This window comes from Eschscholzia californica, unplaced genomic scaffold (assembly GCF_041429995.1).
Source record: "Eschscholzia californica isolate CP2 unplaced genomic scaffold, dmEscCali1.0.p SCAF_6, whole genome shotgun sequence".
In the NCBI taxonomy this organism is placed as follows: Eukaryota; Viridiplantae; Streptophyta; class Magnoliopsida; order Ranunculales; family Papaveraceae; genus Eschscholzia; species Eschscholzia californica.
In genome coordinates, this window is record NW_028238483.1 from 42,572,934 (window position 1) to 42,597,065 (window position 24,132).

A 24,132-nucleotide genomic window follows, 5' to 3' on the forward strand; every position below is an offset into this window, starting at 1 on the left:
ATATCTTTGTCTTACCACAACATCAAGAAACTTTGTCAATCTTTAACAAAAAAAAAAAACTTTGTCATTTTTAGGCCCATCAAATATCTTTTTCCTTAACCTAAATCTTCATTCATCTTTTTTACTCTCTCCCTCTCTCTCTCTCTCAAGGTTAAGAAAATTAAGCATGAACTATAACTCACCAACACACCCTTTAAACCAAACTAATGAGCTATTTTATCAAATCTTTTCACCACCAAATTCTGACCACCAACAACAAACAATTCAACAACAACATAATCAAGATAAGATGAGTGCCCATGATAGATTCAACCCTTGTCATTTTCAAGTACTTTCTGATGATCATCTTCTTCCTCCCAACATATCCAATAACCTGGAGGATAACAACAAATATAAAACTGCTTTGTTTAATACCTCACAAGAGAGTAGTTATCCAAACAAAGATGGTTATGGTCAAAATGATAAGAAGAATAAGATGATTCTTCGTCGAGACATCGAGAAACAAAGAAGACAAGAGATGTCTAGACTTTTCGCCTCGATTCGGTCTTTACTTCCCATAGAATATATTAAGGTACTAACCCATTTCTATCCATTGGTTTTTAGGGTTTGAATTATATTAAAAAATATGTCTGGTCAGTTATGACTAGTTAGTTACTTAGATCTGGGTGGTTTTAATTTTTTATCAGGGGAAGAGATCAACATCTGATCATATGTTTGAAGCCACTAAGTATATAAAAAATCTCCAAAACAAGATTCAGGATATGAAACACAAGAGAGATGGGTTGAAGAAGAGATCAATAATGTTATCTAATGACCCTTATAATATCAATAGATCAGCTGGAAACACTTCATCTCATGAGTCTGATTTCGTGACAGTTCAGCCTTGTTCTTCTGGTTTGGAGATTGTTATAAATACTAGCTTCATCAATGACAATAATGGAGTGTTACCTCTCTCTGGAGTTTTTCAAGTCTTACTTGAAGAAGGACTCGATGTTGTTAGTTGTGTTTCAACTAGGGTTAATGAAAGATCAGTACTACACACTATCCAAGTTGAGGTACTTGGCTTATTCTAACTACCCATGATTTCTTTTTCTTATTATTGTTTTAGGTAATCAAATTCATCAACCCAGTTGGTCAGTGCATATACTCTGCAATGCAGAATCCCACGTTCGATCACATGGAAGTGCAAATCCAGAAATATTGAATTTGAGTATAAATAAAGTAGTTTATGCAGGCTTTAGGTCATTTCATTCGTCAGTCTATAGGCCATTTAATTCGTCGGGCTTTAGGCTCAGTAGTATTTCGGCAGTTATTGTGCTTATCACATCATCTCGAAGTATCAATGTCTTATAACGACTAACGTAGATCGTAGTCGATTTCTCAAAAAAAAAAAATTGATCAACCCTAGTTAGTACATCTATACTTTCATTTCTTTGGCTACTTCCAAACTTAAGTTTCTTTTACGAGTAAGCGACATCCTCGGCTGATTGTTAGAAAAGTGAACCCGATTGGTTGCGGGTTCAACCATTCTGAGTTCAATTCTTAGTTAAATTTTTACCATATGTGAGCTAGCCAAGAAGCAAGACCTGCCTTACTTGCAAATCTGTAAACAGTTGTGTAGCTCTATTAAATCTAGGTATAGACGACAACCGAAGCTCATAAATTGCTAGATGGATGTTTCTCTATATATGTATAAGATTTTAGTAGCTAATGCAAGTTTATAAATACACACAGGTTAGCAATGTCGTCAGAGGAATGAGTAGTACATCTGAGTTAGAATGGAAATTGATGGATTTGGTGCAGAACTGTTCAAGTAACTAGGACAAACTACTCCAGATCCTGTACCAGGAACAACTTATGATATATATAAATTTTCTTTTTCATTTGGGAAATGCTGGAATCGCAAAGGATTTTGAGAAAAGAAGTTGCCCAGGTGATGTGGCGGTTGTGATTTGAAAGTTTGACTAGATCTGGGCAGTTAAGATATGAATATCACAACCGCCACATCAGCTGGGCAACTTTTTTTGCCAAAATCTTTTGTGATTCTAGCATTTCCGTTTTGATTATTGTAGCGGCAACTTAACTATGGTTATGTTCATTATCCGATGTAGTTTCAGTTTCTCTACAATATATATATACCTCTCATTTTGTACCTTAGAAATATGATATATCCTTACCATCACTAAACATGTCAATGCATTTCCTCATTTACGGATTCGCTAAACACATTTATATGCTCATTTTGTATGCGCCTTGTCAGGTCATGTTAATAAATAACTACTGATATATGTTATGATATATGTTACTAACAACATATATCTGTATTGAGACATTCTAGATTTACATCCTATTGCACTATGTGACATCACATATCTCTATTGAGACATTTTAGATGTACATCCTATTACACTATGTGGCAACTAGTAGACCATCTCTAAACATCGGGTGGTAGAATCCTTTTAGGGTTTAATTTGTTATGCCTTCGAGATTAGAAAGTAATGAAACCCAATGGATAATTTTTGACATATTACATAGAAGCTTTATGTTCTTGGTACAACCTTTGAGCAAAGAAGGAAAAATCCAGATGTCCCAGAAATACTGCCCTAGAATAACGATGACATGGTTGACATGTAACAAAGATCGGCATATCGCGTCACATCATCAGTCGGATACGACAACATTTTCAAGTCAGGTAGGGCTGCTGAGCAAAGAAATTGGGCATGATCATGCTTGTTCTTCCATGCAGTGCATGGGCTCATTATTGATACTTCTTACATAGTCGTAAGTTAAATTGTGCAGCACATGTATGCACCAAAAATATTATTACTTGCTCATTTCTCTTTTATTGCTTATGCCAATACCTAAGTTTGTCCAAGTTCTTAGCGTCTTAGGGGATATGCCATCTCGGCCCATCTTAGCCTCTTAGGGGATATTGCACAAGTAGCACCAGCTTCTTTGGTCATAAATATTCCAACTATATCCGACACTTATTCCGGTCTACGTGTCTCGTTAGGATTTTAAGAGAAAGTAAAACACTTTCTCCTCTCTATATTATGTCCAGTCACATATTCCTAGCTGAGATTCTAGTGGAATAAGTGTCTGACAAAGAGAATTTTTGTAGATATTTGATATCAGAAAGAATCCTAAGTTACTTCGAGGACAAAAACTCTTAGGACACGTGTCATTGACATAAACGTTTGATTTTGACTTTATCTAATCACAAGAATGAAAACCAAAATCACATAAGTTGGGAATCTTCACTTTAGTAATCTTTTCCCTACCCACCCATTTTGGAGTGCCTTTTTCTTTTTAACTTATCAGTATGTTACAGACTTTAGAGAGCCCCCCCCCCCCCCCCCCCCCCCCAAATATGATGTTACTGTCGTCTGTGTTTTTCTGTTTGAAGTTTATCTGAGTATCCTGGGCATCTGAGCAACCTCACCTAATTTCAGGGGCTAATAACTAAATTTTACATGTGTCTATGTATTCTATTAGTTAGGTTAAGTACTTACTCTAGTTTTATGATATGAGAATGAAGGATTATATTTAACCAGCTACTAAAGAAAGCACAAAAGAACAAGTGATCGAATTCGAGAATCTCGACTGGTTTTCAAAGGCTGTTCAACATGAACTGTGATAGTCACACTTTACTTGGGAAGCGCACAAAGTCGTGGTTATATGTGCGTGTTCAAGTTTAGTAGGTATCGAAGTTTTTTGGTTGAGCTCATAGAGCCTTAACAAGGAATAAAACTCCATACCTATTGGGCTTGGGTTTGAGTGTAAGAAACAATTGCGATATCGATAATTGATGCTAAGGCTTGGGTGTTAGAGGTGGTATCTTAGCTTAGGACCAAGAGTCGGGGGTTGTTATAGTCCACATTGCTTGGGGATCCAAACCCTTTGTTACATGTGCATGCTCAAAGTTAGTAAGCGTCGAAGTCTTTTGGGTAGGCTCGTGGAACCTTTGTCAGAAATAAAACTCTGTACGTATTAGACTTGGTCTTGAATGTCAGACACTAAGAACATTATGAATAACTGCTAAAGCTTGAGACGTTACACGAATATCCCATGTAACAATCACTTCCTTAAGCATTGAAGCTTGTCTTACTTGTACGTTGAATTGCATGGTTGATTGCATAACATTTGCCATTAGGGAATTGTTTGTACAGTTTTGGGAGATGAATATATTGTTCTATTGAAAGGGGTGCACATGAATGCTTTTTGTTAAGACTATTATGCCTATTTTACAACTGATTTATGTTTACTTAGCACTCTCGTAAAATAATTAAGGTCGCGGTCTCTGCAAGTATATCTTTACTTGCTGGTTGGTACGTAGGATCTTGATACTTCATCATGATGTTTAGATTGAAATTATAAAAAGATTCATTACAAAAAGATAAATATAAGATTAAAACCAAATCAAATAAAATACAACAAAACAAATTGTTCAAAGTTATAAAAAGAAACAAAGCAAGGTCACCTTGTCCAAGTGGGAGGATTAATTAGTCCTAATTAAAAATAGGATATTTGAGAGATCCCCTAAAGATCTTGGCATTGATATAGTTGGTGCCCTAGAATCTTGGTATTGATACAGTAGGTGTCCTAAAAATATTTGATACTGATATAGTTGGTATTAGCATCTTTCTTCCTTTTTCTATAATTATCTTTGCTTACATGTACAAAACTTTGAAGTGACCACCACCCATGTCTTCAACAAGCCCTAATTTTATATCATTCTTACTTTTGCACTCCATTTACATCAATTAATGATTAATCTGTTCTAATAATAGTGTTTTTTTTATATTGATCATAAGGTGTAAAAGAAAGGGTTTTGTGAAGAATGGGTGCATGCACAATATTTATTCAATAGTGACATGTCATTAATCCACTAACTCAACTATTCAATTGCTGTAAGTGATCTTAGTGGATCAGATAGTTTAGATTATGAGATTTGTTTTTATTAAAACAAGTGATAAATCTCCTAATATTGAGATCAAAAGTCGACCAGATTCTTTAATCAAACATGATCATCATCTTTGATTCGTTCTTGGTTTTCTTAGCATTACATCACTGCATACTTCATTGAGTATCATAGACTATATAAGATGAGTATTTAAAGATTAAATTTGTTCATTAAGTTTTATTAGAAACAACATTAGACAATATGAAATTAACCAACTCTAAGATTCGTAGTAACAAATATAAAATTAACCAACATTAGACATATACAAATTGCATAGAAAAGTTCAAATGATAAACCAAAACTTCCAAGAACAAAACTCCATAAAGTTTGTAGTAAACTCCAGTTTTGTTGAATGGTAATATGTGTGATTTGTTTTACAGCACGAGAGGATATCAATTAAAGTACAAATTTTGTCGTTTTAGAAAAAATACATTGAGATGCCCTGATCTACCAAGTCTGAGCTGATTCATACTTAAAGAGTTGAAGACTAGAAAAAATTGAATGATCATTTTTCGCTAAAACAAAAAATTTATGTGATGTATTAACCAAATTTCTCACTTACAAATAGTCGTCTCTGTCTATGTTTCAAATATCTATTTGACCTACATACGAACTATATGACATGGAAACATGGTTGTAGATCCCGAAGACCATGAAAACAATACTTTTATTATTTTTTCGTAGAGAAGGTAAGATAGATTCATTGATAAGAAGATATATAGAAAACACAACCATGTGGAAATCAAGTTGGTTAACCAGCCAAAGCACAAAACTTTTACTACCGTCCATAATCAGTGGCGGACCCAGAAATTTTTGTTTGTGGGGGGGCACATTTGATTATCTTAAAAACATGATGCCTGTGGGTTTCGAAGGTGCAACCTGCTGAACAAACTACTAACACACTTTCAATATTCTCAACAAAAAAAAAAACACACTTTCATTCAAGCCAAGTTTGGTTGTTGTTATTTTGATCCAATTATTTTTCCTTTGAACGTAGTAAGCAGTGGAAACTCAGACCTACTCATACTTTTGAGTCTGGTATGTGGGGGCACGTGTCCCCATAGACCCCAACGTGGGTCCGCCCCTGTCCATAATACATAAAAACCTATATGAGATAATGTACCTAAGAATAAATTACAGTGGCCCTAAGCCCCTAATTCCAACATCTGAATAGTTCAGAGAAATGCAGAAACAACTAGCAACAATTCCATATGCATTTACACCTAAATTTTTAAAACGCAAGTTCAGATGAAACCATCTATTACTAGTTTGGCCTTTTAATGGAAAATGGGCAATATCTATAAATTTAAGTACCAAATCATAAATTTGGATACCCCTAAAATAAGACATATAGCCCTCTTTTTTTGTTGAAAGATAAGACATATAGTCCTAATAGTATAGATAAACAAAAATCTCCCAATCTCCATAAACAGACATAGTATATCTCTTAAATCTGCACGTGCTCCTTTAAACTATAGGGCCAACCCTGACAGTGGGATGACAATGTCCAGATATATACATCATTAAAGAAATGGTCTAACAATCTTTTCCCTGGGTCCCCTACTTGTCTACAGTGTGTGAATGCAAATGGAAGTCTCTCAATGAATATATAATTCATGAAAAATGATATTATGCCCCATCCTCATCTGATACATATAAAGGTGGACGGGCACGATCTAAAGAGAAAAGTACCGATAAAATATAACTCTTGTCTATCACATGCTGTCGGTTTAGTATCGAGTGAACAGTCTCACAGAGTATCAGTTTTCTTAATACATACAGTGCCCACTCAAACTTCATTTTCTCGTAAGACCCCAAAATATGTCATATATATTATCTTTCTCTACCACAACATAAACAATCTTTGGCATCTTTAGGTCTATCAAAGATCTCTCTCTCTCTCTCTCAATACCCATAGCTAGCTATAAATCAAGGGTGAAGAAAAGCATGAATTATGTCTCACCTTCATGCCCTTTTACACCAAAGAAGTGAGCTGTTATAAGATAGATCTCATATCCAAATGTTTCACCAACAGACAATTCAACAACAACAAAATCAAGATAAGATCATATAATTCACTAACCCTAATTATATTTCAAAGTACTTTCTTATCATCTTCTTCTTCTAGCTCCCAACATATCCAAGCTGGCGGATAATAATAAACATAAAAGTGCTTCTTCCAATAACTCTCAAAACAACAATTATCCAAACAAAGAAGATGATAAGAAGAATAAGATGATCCTTCGTAAAGACGTCGAAAGACAACGAAGACAAGAGATGTCTAGTCTTTTCGCTTCCATTCGATCTTTACTTCCTATTGAATATATTAAGGTACTAATAAACCCATTTTCATTTTTTTTTTTTTTATCTTTTATAGGGTTTGAACTATTTTAAAAGTATGTCTAAATTATATATGATTAGTTTCTATGGGTGGTTTTTAATTTTCATAATCAGGGGAAGAGATCAACATCTGATCACATGTATGAAGCAACTAATTATATAAAACATCTCCAAAACAAGATTCAAGATATGAAACACAAGAGAGATGGGTTGAAGAAGAGATCAATAATGTTATGTCATAACCCTTCTGATATCATTAGATCATCATCAGCTGGAAATACTTCATCTCATGAGTCCGATTTCGTGACGGTTCAGCCTTGTTCATCTGGTTTGGAGATTGTTATAAATACTAGCTTCATTAGTGATGATAATGGTATAATGTTACCTCTCTCAGGAGTTGTTCAACTATTACTTGAAGAAGGACTTAATGTTGTTAGTTGTGTTTCAACTAGGGTTAATGAAAGATATCTACACACTATTCAAGCTGAGGTACTATATATACTCTATCTACTCTTCCATGATTTTATGTTTAGGTTTAAGAGTCATTTTTTTTCCGGAAACAGTAAGATTTCGATCGTTAGTCTTGCCAGTTGAGAGGGATTGTCCATGGTTAAGTGTAGCATTAATCGAAGTCGGGCGGATATTAGATTTAGGTCATGGGTTTAGTTTTTGTTAAGATAGTCCATATTGTTGATGGCTAGTTCATAAAGAGCAAATCCCTTTAAGGAATAAGGATTTGTATCAGGCCATAATCTTTTGTTTGAGTGTTTAATGTGTCCAAAGCTTTATTACTTCTTTCATGCCCTAGCTAATGAAAGTTTATATGTACAGGTTTGCAATATTAAAGGAATGAATACATCTGACCTTCAACAAAAACTGATGGAATTGGTAAAGTATTTCAGTCTCACTAGAATGCACACAGGCACAACTTCATCTTCTAGTTTGGTTTGATATTGTTTGTGGAGTAGATGTGAACTTTGATCCAAGTTAGTTAACTTCCTCTGATTATACTGAATACTGCTTATGGAAGCATTGTCGAAACGGAAATGTTATACTGAATTCTTATGAAAAAATCGTACTCACAGTTCATATTTTATCAAACAAGTTGTTCGCCTATTGACCCCCATTGGACCGTCTGGATAATAGGACATGTAAGAGGGAATAGATAGGTTTGAGGGATCAATTTCTAGCTCATTCTCTTGTTATCATACGGTAATGTAGGAGGTCAAGTAGGCAGATACTCGATCTTTATTGGTTTAATAAGTTATAAGATTTTTCTTAACATAATATTTCGTAAACAAATTTTTTGTAAGATTTTTCTTTATTGGTTGCTAGATACCCCTACTCTTATGCGGGACTGTTCTCACATGTTTCCTCACGTGTGGGGTGGTTAACCTAACACGTGTTTTTTTCGGGTGACGTGAAGCACGTGGCTTTTAAGCCTATCACGTGTGGACCTGACTTTGATACCATGTTAAGTTTGTGGTCATCCAACTCAAAACCAATTGGCAATGAGTAGAGAGGACCTAGACATTATATTCCTGGTTGCTAGGTACCCCTTCTTCTATGTGAGACTATTCTCACACTAGGTACTGAAGAAAGTCGATGTAGTTTTAGACCTTTAGTTTCAGGGCATGTTTAGGGTTTTTTTTAGAGCACATCTAGGATTCTTTCCCATGCCAAACTGAGGGTCGTTTCATGATAATTATGTGCTTCCTTATTCCATCATGTGGTGTATCAAATATTATATGATGTAACTAAACCTTGCTTGTATTCATGGTGTAATTTCTATTCAGATGTATCAATTACTCTATCAGAAGATGTGAGCCAAAAACAAGAAACTGAATTGGTAATACTGACATATGTTAACAATGGGTTACTATCCAGACAAGCAGAAATCGGTTCTGACCTAACCAAATTTTGCACAAGTTGGTTTAGTGAATATGTTTTTGGGAGTGGCTATATGCGCCTTTCATTTTTTACTCCTGGCCGTCCTCACTCTTAGCGCTCCACGGATTGGGGCAGCCTTAAGGCACTTGGATTGGGCCTAACCCATACTGGGTTTGAACAACACGGATTAGGCTTAGTCCGAGACCCACGGGAAGTACGAAGAGAGGGGCAGGCCTAGACCAAAAGGATTAGGGGTTATAAGGCACCCTTTTTGTTGTATGTAATACAAAAGCTGCAACTCTAGTGTTTTTTTTTTTTGGAAGTCGACTACGATCTACGTATGATAACCGCCCCCTCAAACACTAACAGAACCGGGCCTATAGCCCAACAAGACATGTCCTAAAGCCCAACAACATTATTTACACCCTAATAACTCCAGGGATTTATGGAGTTTATGTCAACACCTTGGAACCACTTGGGCTACCAACTGTTGACTGCAACTCTAGTGTTGGGATTTAAGTAACTTAATTTTTCTGGGTTGGACAGCAGATTCTCTGCTCATGTGTTTATCTATTTAGGTAGGTTTTTTTTTCTTCGTAAGTTTGTTTTAAAGTCTAGTTTGAGTTGTTAACTCGAATAAAATCAGTATGTTTGTTTTTGTGTGACTTTCGATGTATTATATTATACATATGAATGACTGATTCTGGTTGAGTTTTTGTCTATTTGAGTCTAATAGTTTATATTCAAACCAGTCACATTTAGAGATTGAGAAAAAAAACAAACAACAAACTAGCGGATATGTAATTTCTATATGAATATCAAATTAGTGAGTTGGGATAAATTTTATGGAGGCCACAAATTAACTAGATACACCCCATCCGAACAAAGTTGGGCCAATAGGAGTTCGCCTATAGCCAGTAGAATTTTTCCCTTCAAGAGCATTGACTATGTGGACTAAGATTTTCTGAACAGAGTGGGATTCATTTTAAGCAAAAGAAACCTCCTACTGCAAAGAAAACACCATTAAAACCAGAAAATGACATTACTAGATTATACTTATAACTAAGCCATCAGTGCAAGTGTACATGGGGATAGCCGTAGACTAGCGAGATCATCTAGATATTGTCTAGGACGAAGAAAAGTAACATGACACGCCGCCAACCTGGGGGTGGGAACCGGGCTATGTTTAGGACAACAAAAGGGTACCTCTGATCTGGGCTTGAAGTTTTAGGTAGCTTATATCAAATAATAGTGGACTTAGCTGGTGGGTTTAAGCGGGGCAAAATAAAAAAAAATTCTTAAACAAAGCCAACCGTAGTCACTAACTTGAAACGAGCAACATGGGCAATTGGGTGGGTTGGGTTTGGGACCATTCTCACCTAATGTAAAACGAAAAAACTTGATAAAAAACAAAGAAATTATCCCTTCCATACACCCTAACCCTAATAAAGTTGCAAATTATATTTTATGGACAAATTTCTTCACCATTATCATATATCATCATCAACTTCTGCTGGCATATATGCATAGAGAGAGATGTATAAAAACTACATATAGACATACAAGAATAAGAAAAAAAAAAAAAAGTATTATAACATCTAAAACGGAAAATAATGAAAAGGTTCCATTTTAACTCCCAATTTGTGACCAACTGACAATTTTGGTCCCAATTGTTTATGGGCGTTCTATTTGACCCCCAATCGTGTCTGGACCTTCGAGTTGACCCCTAATATCTTTCAAACTTTCAAATTTTACCCTTATAACATTCTTATAATTATAATTCTTTTTTGACCCATCTCATCCCTCTTTCTCTCCTCGACTTCACTTTGTCCTTCCACTTGCATCAGTATATAAAATTGTCCGTTAAATAATTACACATTTGCAAAGCATGATATGTTCAAAATGCGTAATGTAAACCTATACTTTATCCACTTTCATAATAATAAACATATAAAGCTCCAACAAAAATCTTATATTTAGATTACTTTACAACACACAAAAGTTGGAATACTCGAGTCTCAAGCAAAAATTAATATCGGCTTCACTAATTAGAAGAAACTGTAAGTATATAGACAGTGACCCGTCTGTACACTTAATTACGTGGGAGATTTTGGTAGTTGTGAGAGGCTAGTTTTCGGCCCAGCCTGTAAGATTTATCTTTCATGTGAGAGGTGTACATGTATCATTTTTAATAATCACATCAAATTCCGCTCGGTGCGACGCACGAGAGAGACGATTGCAACTGTAGTAGGTGATGGTAGCAATCTGCAGCACTAGGGCGTTGCTCAGGATTCATATCCAAGCATCTATTCTGCAACTCTCTCAACAACAATGGAATAGCTAACCCACTAGTCTTCACTAACTGTCCAACTCCCCAAACATCAACTTTCACTCCATGCAACCCTCTTCCCATCTCTGGTGCATGCCTTGACCTAATCAAAATCCCACCATTTGGATATATTTGTGGAGCACCAACTGCTTCCTCAAATCCTAATACAAACCATTCATTCTCTCTATCTGATCTCTTCATCACTTTATCCCAACCCAAGTCTCTATGCATAAATGATAGATCATGTAATGCTACTAAAGCTTTTGTTACAAACTTTAAAGCTTCAACAAGTTGTTCACAGTTTGTTGGTTTCAATTTGCATCCTCTTGGTTTGAATGTCAATGCCAAATCTTTCTCTGATGACCTAAAAATGTATTCTGCATGAGGGATGCGTCTATCCAAGAAATCATAAATTTCTTTCACTGCAATGAATTTTCTTCGACTCGAAAATGAACGCCTCACTGTGTTTGGTGTCATTTCGATTAAGTTTCCACCTCCCAAATCTAGTCTTTCGAAGTCGCTGAATGGGAATAAATTCTTGTTGTTGTCCGTGTTGAAGCAACGTTCGGCTAGTAAAGGAAGTAGACCGGCGATTCTCCAACAAGGGACTAGTGATTTGAGTCTATCTACTGGTGTTGAGAGATCTATTGAGTAGAGATCTGTACGAATAACACGATCTTGGGATCGACTTAAAGCACAAAAAGTAATTGAATATCCAACTGCATAGTAGCCTAGTATGTATGGTAGGTCCATGTAACTCCATAAAATTTTCTCTACTATTGAAGAAGATGGATCTATGTTACCTTCTCGAAACCTATCGACTTCTTCTCCTCTCCATAAACAAAGATTTCGAACGAAACCTGTTACGTTTGGCCATTGATCCTGCAAAGTATCTGTTGTCGAAGAAGAACTAGTGCTACTAATAAAGGATGGTTTTCGAACTATAACCATTTCTAAAGAGCAAAATTTCGAGACAACTCGATTAATGCAATCGTCCCAAATAGTGATAAATGAGTCTCTACTTGTTGCTGTGGAGCTACTGATACTTGGGTTTGATCGAGTTATTGAGCTTAAGATATCGAAAGTGATTGATCTGCAGTCTAAGAATTCTGTTGTAGTTGTGAAAAATAACTCTTTTCCTTGAGGTAAGTCTTTGTAGACGTCTTTACGAAGAGGGAAACGTAAATCTTGTGGTGGTGGTTCTTGTAAGTGCCATGAGAGTTCAAATAAGGTAGGAAGGGTTGTTGGTGGAACCTTTAAACACCCAAGGTAGTACTCAGTTGGATCTTGATATTCCCATGGAGGAATAGCTGCAATAAAGAATCAAATAAAATTTCAAGTTAAACAACACTAGAGATCAGATAAACTATTTTGCTTCTTCCAAAAAAAAAAAAAAGAATAGTCTTGTAATTTCATGATCAAATATGTGGAACAATGAATAACATGTCACAGTGTTATCCTAATCAAGGATAAGTACTTTTTAATATCCATTGATATGGCATTTTCCCATATCCATATTTGGTTTTAGCCAAGGTATCTTTGCCTATAGGTTGACAGATTGTAGGGTGAGCTACTCCATGACATGTAATGTTGACAGAAACTCTACCTCATCACTTTAAAGTAGTTTATCTTCTAAGGCTATGTTTCCTAAATTTTAGGTTATTGAATACTTGTAACCCTAACCCTGTCAAGATCATCCAATTGTTGGTGGACAGGGAACCATCTCTTACTTTACCAACCATGTTTTACGTAACAAACTAAAAAAAAAGTCAAACTAATTACAGTATAATACTTTTTTTTTTTTGTTGAGAAATTACAGTATAATACTTTTAAGAGGCAATTCTACTTATTTCTACCAAATTTACATTATGTACCAACCCTACCTTGACGGACTGTAATTTTTCGTTTCATATAAAATTTGTGTCTAGAGTAATATGACTATGTTTTTTCCGCAATAACAGAATAAATATAATGTCGTTAAGGTTTTATAACAATTTTAGGTCAACGAGTAGGCTACTTAAAAAAATGACAATAATAACTTACGTCGATTAGATGGTTCGGATCCTGAAAGTTGGAGCCGCTCGCCAGAGAAACCTAAACATCACCATGAAAAAGAGAAGAAGCTATTGTCAAACTCAATCTTTTTCAAGTCCCAATATTAAAGAAGAATATTGATGGTGAGATCATATAAGAAGACATAAAATCCTACCTAAAGAAGCATTTGAAGACTTTCTTCTACCAAAGACTTTGACTTGTTGACCACAAACAAATTTGTCAATAGAAAATCCTTTCAAAGGTCCATCTTCAAAGGCTTCCATAGTACAACCAGCCATGGTTTCATCCAAGAATGTGATTTCATCTGCATTCAAGAAACTTAACCCTTGAAGCTTAACTCTTCCTCTTTGACAATTTTCTCCTTCTTCATAATCAGCCCATAAATTCACCGATTCATCCCAAGTCATTCTTATCCTCCCAATTCGACGAAGTAGTTCTCTAGACGAAGATGACGAAGGACCTCCAACGTCTTCTGTTGTCCCTCGACCTCCATGCTGATACATTTCTTCAGAACCACCACCCTCCGTGCCTCGTTTGATCCTCCCTGCAACATTTAGTAATTAAACAATAGTGTAGTTTTTTAGATAGTAAGATTGGAATCCTGGTCTCCCTAGCGAACATACATGCGTATCTAGTCAGTCGGTCGACTTTATAAACCTAAAAACGGAAGAAGCCTAAAAATTGAACATAAATAGATATGAAGTACTCTTACCAGAGAGAGAAAGCTGGTCTTCTTCTTTAAATGAAGAAAGTAGTGGTGGTGGTGGTGGTAAAGGAGGTAAAGCTATAATATTTGTACTAGTAGTTAATGGAGGAGGAGGAGATGTAGTACCAGTATCATAAAGATGAGCAGCTGAAATGACAGTTATTCTAGTACTAGTAGAAGAAGCTTTACCACCACCACCAGGTTTGATACCCATAAACTGAGAAAGTTCATTATAAACATCTTCATCAAATGAAGCTGGTAATTTATGAACTTTTCTCTCATAAGGTGATAACCTAAAATAACTTTTTCCATTAACATTTTCTCTCTGATCATCACTACTAGTTGGAATTGATTTTTCCCAATCATAAACTTTTCTAAACTCACCTAACATATTATCCCATTTAGTTCCTGAAGTTTTTGCATCTCTATGAACTCCATTCTTGTTTAGAAATTCAGAAACTTCTTTATCTTTTTCAGCTCTTGTTTTCCCTCTACCACCACCACCACCACCACTAGAGAGAGAAACAACATCATTACTATCATCTCTGTTTCCTACAACTAGTCCTTGGTATTGAATCCTCCAAGCTCTTGCTAACCAAAGCATCTCATTAGGTTTCCAAACTGGACTTACTAACTTCCCCTTTCTAACTTGAAATGTTGTTGTGTCTGTTTGATCTTGACAAGGAGGAGATAAGGGTGATGAAGTTGTTGGAGTAGATGAACTTGTTGTTGTTGTATGTGGTTCTAGTACTACTAATGGGTTTTTTTGTTGATCTTTTGATGGAAGGATCTTCCATTGTCCTCCACTTCCATACTTGGGTCTCTTTGGATTATTATTATTATTGAATATTTCAACTACTCTTTCTTCTTCTTGTTGTTGTTGATGATCATAAACTTGTGATATTGATGAAGTTGGAATAACAACATTATATAGAGATTGATGATGATCAGATAGGGTTAGTAGTGAAGTAGTTGAAATATTTTCATGACTTCTTGATTCCTGAACAAGTAGTGGTGGTGGGTGATCAAGATCTTGAGAAATGATCATCAAACTTTTTTTCTTGATTCCTTCTTTATCTTCACCCATCATATCTCACACTAATAAACTTTACAAAAAAAGAAAACTACCCAAAAACAAAAACCACCATTAAAAGAATAGATAGATAGATATATGTAGTAACTATTTTAGGGTTAGGGTTGAAAACAAATTTGAAAAGATGGGTAACAAAAAGGGAAAGTGAATATGTTTAATAAGTAAAAGAGAAAGGAGGGTGCATATATGATTAGGGTTCAAGTTGAGGAGGACTGGAGGAGAATAGAATAGAATAGGTAGAGAGAGTAGTAGTAGTAGTAATGATTGTAGTGAGAGACTGGGAAATTCGGCGAACAATTTCTGATGGAGAGTTTTATGTTTGAATGTTGGAGGAGAGTGATGATGAGTGGTGGAAGAGACTAGAGAGAGAGAGAGCATTGATTTTAATGTGTTGTTAGGTCGTCGATCATCACTACACTACTGCAAAAAAAAAAAAAGAGCTCTCTCTCTCTCTCTCTCTCTCTGCCTGCCCTTGTTATTTCTTTCATACTCTATTTTCTCCTTTTTACAGGTACTAGCTAGTGTGTACTAATTTGTTTGTCGAAAGAGAGAGAGAGAGAGAGAGAGAGAGAGAGAGAAGGAATTTTGATAGTGATAGATCATGAATGAGTTCTGAATCTGCTAGGTGGTGGCTCTGTCTTCATGAAATTCAGTCGGCTGGGCTACTTTCTCTCTCTCTCTCTCTCTTTAGAAGTCTAAAAATAATAAGAATAATGGACTTTCTTCTTCTTTCTCTCTCTCTCTAGAAATACTAGCAGCAGCAGGCAAAAGCAGCAGCAGCAGAAGGAGCAAGCGAGAGACAGAGGTGGAGGAGACAGATTCACCACCAACCACCTTAAAAAAGTTGAGAATCACTTCACCGCGCCCGCCAACTTTAACCTACTAGTAGTGTAGGACCGACCTCTCACGCTCTCCTTCCGCCCAAACTTCAATGCTTCCCTGCGCCCTAAATACTATCATGGTGGGGAAGGAAGGTCACAGTCCCCAAATTTTGCCATTGATCCCCTCCCTCGTCTCTTAGACCCAGTCCATAGTAGCTAGGAGCTGGCACTTTCAATTTGGGAGCGTCTCAAATTTGGGACTCTCACCAACCCCCACCTTGGAGTTGCTCTTAGCATTTCCTGTGGTTTTTCGACTGAGCACTTCATGCACCGTGCAATTCGAGGGTATTGCACGACTTCAGGTGGTTCAAACCCAACAAAAATTAAGCTCGATCCAAGTGTCCTCGAACAGTCTCGTCCACCTGGGGCTAATAGAGAGGGTGGGCATAGGCAAATATTGGGGACGCCTTTAGACCCTCCCAAAAATCAGCTCTCTCTCTCTCTCATCTTGTCTTTTTCTCTCTAAAAATCTATGCGACGCTTTGCCTTGTATATGTTGTCGTGCATTTCTTTAAGAAAAAGTTATAAAGCCCCTTGAGATAGTTTTATTGGTGCCTCCAACGCCCCTTATGACTTCGTAAATCTAGTTTGGTTGCATTTGGCGAGAGTCCTTCTCAAATTGGTGGGTTCCTTTGGGAGTCTGACTTCCACTTGTATGTTATGCCTTTCTAAACGTTAAGTTTAGGCAGTAAATATTCCAACAGAAAATATCCCCACCTCTTCTTAACAAGACATGTTTTTGTTGGGATATATTGTCCTTTAATTATGACATGTTGGTTGTGTTAAATCAAGTACTAGCTAGGTGTAAATGTCAATGATGTTTGGCTATTATTATCCACATTCCAAAGAAAGGATCATAAGAATGAGGCATTGAAATAATCTACAAGACCCATGACCAAAGTCAATGGATACAATTAGGTTAGTCCAACCATATAAATGGAACAACTTGGAATTATTCCTAATTGCTTGGAATTAATAACTAAAATTAACTATATTTAACCACCAATTGATTTTATTTAAAGTTTAATTTCCTTCCAAACCATCAACAAGAAGATTGATTAAAATTCAAATGGAAGAAGAATCACATGAAGAATCATCAAGAAACTGTCCTTTTGAACAAGAAGATGCAAAAGAAATAACAAACGACGAATCACATATGGAAGTGAAGGTAGATCCTTGCGATTTGCTTAAAATTATTCGGAACAAAGATGGTACCATAACTCGGGTTGGTTATATTCCTACTGTTCCACCTACCGGAGATAATCCAGATACAGACGAAGCTGTAATCACCAAAGATATTACTCTCAACGAGGATAAGAAAACTTGGATAAGATTATACCTGCCCATTAAACTATTATCGAACAATAAAAATGTAGCTACTAAACTCCCTATCATACTTTTCTTCCATTCGGGTGCCTTTGTCATATTTAGCGCTGATACTGCCATGGATAACGAACCATGTACACGTTTTTCTAAAGAAGTAGGTACTATTGTTGTCTCTGTTAATTATCGACTTGCGCCAGAAAATAAACTTCCAGCACCTTACGAAGACGGAGAAGAAGCTATTCTTTGGATCAAGAAACAAGCTATCGAATCCAACGGTGAGAAATGGTTGAAAGACTATGGTGATTTTTCTAGGTTATATGTTATGGGTTGTAGTACTGGTGCTACATGTGCTTATTACACAACATTACGTGCCGTGAGTTTGGATCTTGAACCGGTTAACATATCCGGGTTAATATTAAACCAGCCCTTCTTTTGTGGAACCAAATTAACCAAGTCGGAACGAAAAGGTGTGAATGATTCCATAATACCGCGGTCGTTGACAGAACTAATAGTAGAATTGACATTGCCCGTTGGATCAGATGCAGATCACGAGTATCTGAATCCAATGGTGAAGGGAAGTCATTATGAGAATATAACAAAGTTACCTAGGTGTTTGGTGAGAGGGTTTAAAGGGGACCCATTAATTGACCGTGAGATGGAATTTGTGAGGATGTTAATAAGAAGAGGGATTCCGGTGACAGCTCATTTTGGTGAAATTGGTTTTCATGTGATTGATTATATTGATCCCAAGAGACATTTGTCTATGTTGGGCTATATGAGAGATTTCATTATTTGATACTACTAGTATTATTTTACTCTATCTATCTATCTATCTATCTATCTATCTATGAAACTGTTCAATTACTAATTGATAAAGGAACGATTACGAAATGAACATTTACTTTATGATCACATTTCTATTTTCAACCCTATATTTCAAAAATTCAAGAGTAGTGTCTTCTTAAAGATTCAATTTACTTAACATTATGTTTTCTCTTCTGATTTTATCATTTAATTTGACTTAAGATTTTTGCCCCAACATGGAGTGGCATATCTTGAGATAAAAAGGAATATGTGGCATCACACTCAGATTACGATAATGCAAGCAATTCAGTTCAAACAACACCCTTGAAAATATAGGACTATAATGAGCACCCTTGAAATTTGAGACCAAATTTACAATATACCGACTTAGGTGTATGTCAAGTCATATCAATGAAATATAACAGGTTTCGAGTTTCTTATTTATTTTGTATCGTTATACGATTGGACCATGCATCAATATCATGTGACAGTTAAAATCATGAGGTGCCCATTAGAAGGGTTTAAACTTTAAATAAGAAATAAAATATTTCGTGAAAGATGAACAAGTAGTAGTTATAGATCCACACCTAACTAGCACAACCTTCTGCTTGAAGTACTGCACTAAGAAAACTGGAATATGTCCCACTATAAGTAGGAAAACATTATACTACTATAACATATACCCTTTAATCTTGCTCCAATCACCATTAAACAAGAGGAGGAAAAATGAAATCTCTCAATTTCCCACACAAAATTTGAGTTTGTTTGGGATCAAGGAAAGTCATCCCATGAAACCCACCTTCTTCCATGGAAGCTTCAACCTTTAAACCCTTTTCTTCCAACATCTTTACAAACTCAACTTGACGATCAAACAATGGATCTCCATCACATCCATTCACAAATATCCTCTTTATCACTTTAACATTTCCCCCACCATTATTAGCCATTGGATTACTATATACATGATCTTGATCTACCCCAATTGGCAAACTCAATTTCCACATCAAATCAATCACTGGGTTAGACAAAATCTGATCATCCCTCAGTCTAATCTCTGATTCTGTCCTCTTTGATCCACCAAAAAAGGGTTGGTTCAGTATCAAACCAGAAATCTTTATTGGTTCCAAATCCAATTCACATGCTTTTAAACCAACATGGTATGAAATATTAGCACCAGCACTACAACCCATTAGAAAACACTTTGAGAAATCAGCATAGTCTCTCAACCATGGCTCACCATTAACAGGATCCATGGCTTGATTCCTAACCCAATTTATGACATATGTTGCATCGTCATAGGCTGCGGGAAGACGGTTTTCAGGTGCTAGCCGATACTCTACCGAGACAACCAAAGCTTGTACTTGAGTAGCCATGGATCTGCAGAAGTCATGGAACATAGTTGTGGCTGCACTAAATATGATAAATCCACCACCATGAAAGTAAATTATGATTGGAAGCTTATTTGTGTTGGTGGATTCTGGTCGGAAGAGTCGGATCGAGGTATTGTTCTCAATGTTAAGAGGTAGATCTTTGCAATTGGGGTCATAGGACGGATCCGTACTTGGGAATAGTAGGCCACGAGTGAGTGAATCGTTCTCGGAATCGTAAACAAGTTGCATTACATTATATGGATTGATTTTGGATTTCAGTGGAGATGCAGATTGATCTGCCATTGTTGATGAAAGTTATTGGAAAGAAGAGATGAAGGAATTGAAGATCTGGAGCTATTTCTAACTCAATTTGTGCTTAGTTGCAATCAAACAGTGACATATAAAATGTTTTAGTTTTGTCGATACTATATAGAATATTAAAATGAGACTTGTGAAGAAAATGACTAGTGGGATTTTCGAGGTCGTCCAAAATATTTGAAAAGACGTAGTATTTTTTTTGTAAGTGCAAGATCTATATAGTCAACAGTAGAGAGACACGTGTTACCACTTAAAAACATTCCTACTTCTTTAAATACTTTCTTCGTATAATGGGAAAAAGCAATGTCACGTCTTGTTATTCATTTTTCATTTGTAAATTTTTCATTGTCTTATGGGGGTGCCGTTGCTATTATTTGATTTTGGAAGATTTGTGAGGCGTCATTTGTGTATAAGAAAAACACTTATACCAAAAATTTGAGTGTTCCTTCTTCTCCTTAAGGGCTTCCTCATCCATCCGATTGGTAAATCGGTGAGAAGTGAGAACCCTTCGGAAAGGGCACACTGAAGCAAATGTACGAACCAACTTCATGAGGTTCCAAACATATAACCGTCAAAAATTTTCTTTGAGATTTATTTCTTTTCAACCATTTCAAATTTAATTTTGTTTCATTTTAGATATTGGTGATTTGACTTTTTCTTTTTGCTCATATAAAAATGGTAATGGTAGTGGCTATGGTAATGCTAGGGGTGACTAGTGATGGTGATTTTTTTTTCTTTATAAATGGAGTAGTGGTGGAGGATGATGGTGAAGAGAAGGACAATGCTCAAGGTGTTTATGTATTTTTTTTCTTTTATTTTACTTTTCGTAAATAAATTCTTAGGTAGCATTAGCAATGGTGATTTTATTTTGATTTTTACTCGCAAAGCATATTTTAAGATGGTGCTGGTAATGGAGTGTTTACTCCTTTAGGCTTACTATTTTTGTTAAAAGTACTAAGACAATTTTGGACGTTTGGAAAAAGAATATAACCACCAAGCATGATATTAGAGTAATGTTATTTTGATAATCGCGCTAACTTACATTATTGTTGGGTTTAATAAATGATATGATTCGTAAAGACTTACTATGTCTGTATATTATTTAATTTATGATTTCAAATTCTTTACACCAAACATGGCCCTCACATTTTACCACAAATGGTAAACCCAATGAGCAAAATCAATTACCAATTACTGAGGGTATAAACTCACTTACCATTTTAGGTACTGAGGAGGTAAATAAAAAAGGTCGGTGTTACGAGAAAATAAAGAAATTTTCCGGGGTTTGAAGTTTTGGGTGAAAACAAAAAAGAAATTAGACTTTTTTATTTCTCCCAAACAACCAAATCTTTTTCAGTTTTTTCTTCCTTTCACCTACCACCACCATCTACGGCAACTTCCACCATCTCCGACGATTTTTTTTTCTCCTGCCCTCCATCTCTGGCGAAGGGGAGGAGCCCCTTCGCCGGAGATGGAGAGAAGAAAAAGAGAAGAAAGAGAGAAAAAGAGAAGAAAGAGAAACAGAAGAGAGAGAAGAGAGAGAGAGAGAAGAGAGATAGAGAGAGAGGAGAGATAGAGAGAAAGGGGGAGAGAGAAGATGATGATGTCGCCGGCCGTCGCCGGTAATACCCGGGCGGCGACTTTCCGCCGGCGATGTTAAGGTGCGTTTGGTTACATTTTTTTTGTTTTCCACTGTCTTTCCCTGAAACATTTCTGATTTCCCCAAAGCGGTGGCCCTAAAAAAACCTAATGATAATAAAGCGTTTTTGTGACTGTCAAACATGACGAACGAGAGTCAGGAGTCTGAATTATAAGTGTACGTTTATGCTTAAAAAGTGACGAAACTTTTTGGGTGAACAAAACCCGCACATTTTGGGCTTGAGCTAAAATGTCTAAAGTAGAGACAATATCGAAAACTGTTATGATTAACGTGATGTAATTACTAATTACGGTTCAGACTAATTACGATGTCTAAGTTAGAGTTTCTTGACAGAAGTATGCAGTGAAGAAAAATTTTGTATAGTGACACCCATAAATTTTTCTTTACTACCGAGGGGGTGGGTTAGAAATAAAAATAAATAAATAAATAATTGCGCCAATAAAATAACCCTTAACTAGAGGAAAAAAGTCAAAGTAAACAAACTTATGATGATAGGGAGACTCCCTGGGCATACTCCCAGGAATACTCCCCCTCACAATAACAATGCCATTTTGGTCTTTTCACAATTTTTGTCAGATTGAAAAAACCAAAATGACTTTATCTTCTGAGAAGGATTACACTTGGGAGTATGTCCTATAGAGTCCCAGATTCATTTTCCTTCAATTAATCAAACAAAAACATTAATCAACACATACCCTTTGATCTTGCTCCGCTCTCCATTAAACAACTTGTGAGAGGAAAATGAAATCCTTCAACTTTTTGCAGAAAAAATCAGTTTGTTTGGGATCAAGGAAAGTCATCCCATGAAACCCACCTTCTTCCATGGAAGCTTCAACCTTTAAACCCTTGTCTTCCAACATCTTCACAAACTCAACTTGACGATCAAATAATGGATCTCCATCACATCCATTCACAAATATCCTCTTTATCACTTTAACATTTCCCCCACCATTATTAGCCATTGGATTACTATATACATGATCTTGATCTACCCCAATTGGCAAACTCAATTTCCACATCAAATCAATCACTGGGTTAGACAAAATCTGATCATCCCTCAGTCTAATCTCTGATTCTGTCCTCTTTGATCCACCAAAAAAGGGTTGGTTCAGTATCAAACCAGAAATCTTTATTGGTTCCAAATCCAATTCACATGCTTTTAAACCAACATGGTATGAAATATTAGCACCAGCACTACAACCCATTAGAAAACACTTTGAGAAATCAGCATAGTCTCTCAACCATGGCTCACCATTAACAGGATCCATGGCTTGATTCCTAACCCAATTTATGGCATCTGTTGCATCATCATAAGCTGCCGGAAGACGGTTTTCGGGTGCTAGGCGGTACTCTACTGAGACAACTAAAGCTTGTACTTGGGCAGCCATGGATTTGCAGAAATCATGGAACATACCTGAGGCTGCACTAAACAGGATGAACCCACCACCATGAAAGTAGATTATGATTGGAAGCTTATTTGTGGTGGTTGTTGCAGTGGTAACGCTGGTGGTTGTGGGGGTGGTGATGGTTGTGGGTCTAAAAATTCGAACCCATGTCTTTTTCTCAATGTTGAGAGGTATATCCTTACAATTCGGATCGCCCGACGATTCAATAGTTGGAACAGGAAGATTACATGTGAGAGAATCGGTTTGTGCGTCGTAAACAAGTTGTAGTGCTTCATATGGATTAATATTGGATATAAGTGATGAAGATTTAGCTTCCATTGTTGATAAAAAGAAAAGATTGAAGAAATATTTGAGTTTGATGATGATTTTGATGGAGTTGAAATAAGTTGTTAGAATGAGAAGTTGTGGTAATAAAGATTGGTGGGTAGTGGACCAATGAAATATTTATAAGAAAATGACTTGTGAGATACTCAAGGTCGTCCAAATTGTTTCTTAAAAGACATCTTTTCCTTTGAATAATGGATGGAAAGTTAGGTTTGGAAAAATAGGAGGATGATTGCTACAGCCTAACTAACAGTAGCATGTGAAACTAATTAGTTGAATTACTACTCAAATCCAATTAGTGCTTTTTTTTTTTTGATGAGATAAATCCAATTAGTACTTAAAAAGTATATTAGAAGACGTGGGAACCTTCCAGCCTTTCTTGTTGATGGGTTATTAAACTTTTACGTTTGAATCAACATTTTATTGTTTTTGACTTTCAACTCGTATATGATTCAACATTTTATTGTTTTTGTTTTTGAATACTACTTAGAGCATCTCCAATGCAATACTCAACAAAAACTCATTTAATCCAATGTGTCAAGTATGAGTTAAGTTTCTCTTTCCTAAGTTGCATTATTGAGATACTCAATACAAAATTCATCTCCAATGCAACACTCAAAAAAACTCAACATTTACTTTAGATTTACTTTTGGTTCTTATTTTATTA

The 24,132-nt window shown here is 36.0% G+C and overlaps 3 protein-coding genes and 3 pseudogenes across 8 annotated transcripts; 3 read left to right on the plus strand and 3 right to left on the minus strand.

Annotated features, from left to right (window-relative positions):
- Window positions 1-311: 311 nt before the first annotated feature.
- On the plus strand, window positions 312-1,846 carry LOC147535191 (transcription factor bHLH118-like). Its single transcript, XM_086649147.1, has 3 exons — window positions 312-571; window positions 687-1,055; window positions 1,735-1,846. Exons 1-3 carry the CDS (start codon window positions 476-478, stop codon window positions 1,819-1,821), a joined length of 552 nt encoding a protein of 183 aa, XP_086505273.1. The 5' UTR covers window positions 312-475; the 3' UTR covers window positions 1,822-1,846.
- A 4,805-nt stretch (window positions 1,847-6,651) lies between these two features.
- On the plus strand, window positions 6,652-9,852 carry LOC147535192 (transcription factor bHLH118-like). Of its 2 annotated transcripts, XM_086646573.1 has the most exons (5): window positions 6,830-7,294; window positions 7,418-7,792; window positions 8,135-8,191; window positions 9,100-9,496; window positions 9,700-9,852. In XM_086646573.1, exons 1-4 carry the CDS (start codon window positions 7,199-7,201, stop codon window positions 9,127-9,129), a joined length of 558 nt encoding a protein of 185 aa, XP_086502699.1. In that variant the 5' UTR covers window positions 6,830-7,198; the 3' UTR covers window positions 9,130-9,496; window positions 9,700-9,852. The 2 variants fall into 2 exon arrangements, with proteins under 2 accessions (XP_086502698.1, XP_086502699.1); XM_086646572.1 differs by lacking the exons at window positions 9,100-9,496; window positions 9,700-9,852 and having other exon boundaries at window positions 6,652-7,294; window positions 8,135-8,404.
- A 1,235-nt stretch (window positions 9,853-11,087) lies between these two features.
- Window positions 11,088-16,303, minus strand: LOC147535193 (Protein kinase superfamily protein). 2 transcript variants are annotated; one of them, XM_086646574.1, is made up of 4 exons: window positions 14,290-16,303; window positions 13,732-14,121; window positions 13,566-13,616; window positions 11,088-12,832 (listed from the first exon to the last, which is right to left on the minus strand). In XM_086646574.1, exons 1-4 carry the CDS (start codon window positions 15,371-15,373, stop codon window positions 11,394-11,396), a joined length of 2,964 nt encoding a protein of 987 aa, XP_086502700.1. In that variant the 5' UTR covers window positions 15,374-16,303; the 3' UTR covers window positions 11,088-11,393. The 2 variants fall into 2 exon arrangements, with proteins under 2 accessions (XP_086502700.1, XP_086502701.1); XM_086646575.1 differs by having other exon boundaries at window positions 14,410-16,299.
- Window positions 16,304-17,306: 1,003 nt separating this feature from the next.
- Window positions 17,307-18,495, plus strand: LOC147535194 (3-O-acetylpapaveroxine carboxylesterase CXE2 pseudogene; annotated as a pseudogene). Its single transcript, XR_015227371.1, has one exon. The product of XR_015227371.1 is annotated as a 3-O-acetylpapaveroxine carboxylesterase CXE2 pseudogene (transcript).
- A 377-nt stretch (window positions 18,496-18,872) lies between these two features.
- On the minus strand, window positions 18,873-21,229 carry LOC147535195 (3-O-acetylpapaveroxine carboxylesterase CXE2 pseudogene; annotated as a pseudogene). Its single transcript, XR_015227373.1, has one exon. The product of XR_015227373.1 is annotated as a 3-O-acetylpapaveroxine carboxylesterase CXE2 pseudogene (transcript).
- A 936-nt stretch (window positions 21,230-22,165) lies between these two features.
- On the minus strand, window positions 22,166-23,783 carry LOC147535196 (3-O-acetylpapaveroxine carboxylesterase CXE2 pseudogene; annotated as a pseudogene). Its single transcript, XR_015227372.1, has one exon. The product of XR_015227372.1 is annotated as a 3-O-acetylpapaveroxine carboxylesterase CXE2 pseudogene (transcript).
- Between the last annotated feature and the right edge of the window lie 349 nt (window positions 23,784-24,132).

What these genes read in the sequence shown, in the direction of transcription:
- LOC147535193 (XM_086646574.1), bottom strand. Translation starts at nt 15,373, where the DNA reads ATGATGGGTGAAGATAAAGAAGGAATCAAGAAAAAAAGTTTGATGATC. An exon ending in AGACCAGCTTTCTCTCTCTG is followed by an intron (nt 14,122 to 14,289) that starts GTAAGAGTACTT and finishes TAAATGTTGCAG; the next exon opens with GGAGGATCAAACGAGGCACG. An exon ending in ATCCGAACCATCTAATCGAC is followed by an intron (nt 12,833 to 13,565) that starts GTAAGTTATTAT and finishes TCTTTATTGCAG; the next exon opens with CTATTCCTCCATGGGAATAT.
- LOC147535192 (XM_086646572.1), top strand. Translation starts at nt 7,199, where the DNA reads ATGATCCTTCGTAAAGACGTCGAAAGACAACGAAGACAAGAGATGTCT. An exon ending in TTCCTATTGAATATATTAAG is followed by an intron (nt 7,295 to 7,417) that starts GTACTAATAAAC and finishes TTTCATAATCAG; the next exon opens with GGGAAGAGATCAACATCTGA. An exon ending in TACACACTATTCAAGCTGAG is followed by an intron (nt 7,793 to 8,134) that starts GTACTATATATA and finishes TTATATGTACAG; the next exon opens with GTTTGCAATATTAAAGGAAT.
- LOC147535191 (XM_086649147.1), top strand. Translation starts at nt 476, where the DNA reads ATGATTCTTCGTCGAGACATCGAGAAACAAAGAAGACAAGAGATGTCT. An exon ending in TTCCCATAGAATATATTAAG is followed by an intron (nt 572 to 686) that starts GTACTAACCCAT and finishes ATTTTTTATCAG; the next exon opens with GGGAAGAGATCAACATCTGA. An exon ending in TACACACTATCCAAGTTGAG is followed by an intron (nt 1,056 to 1,734) that starts GTACTTGGCTTA and finishes AAATACACACAG; the next exon opens with GTTAGCAATGTCGTCAGAGG.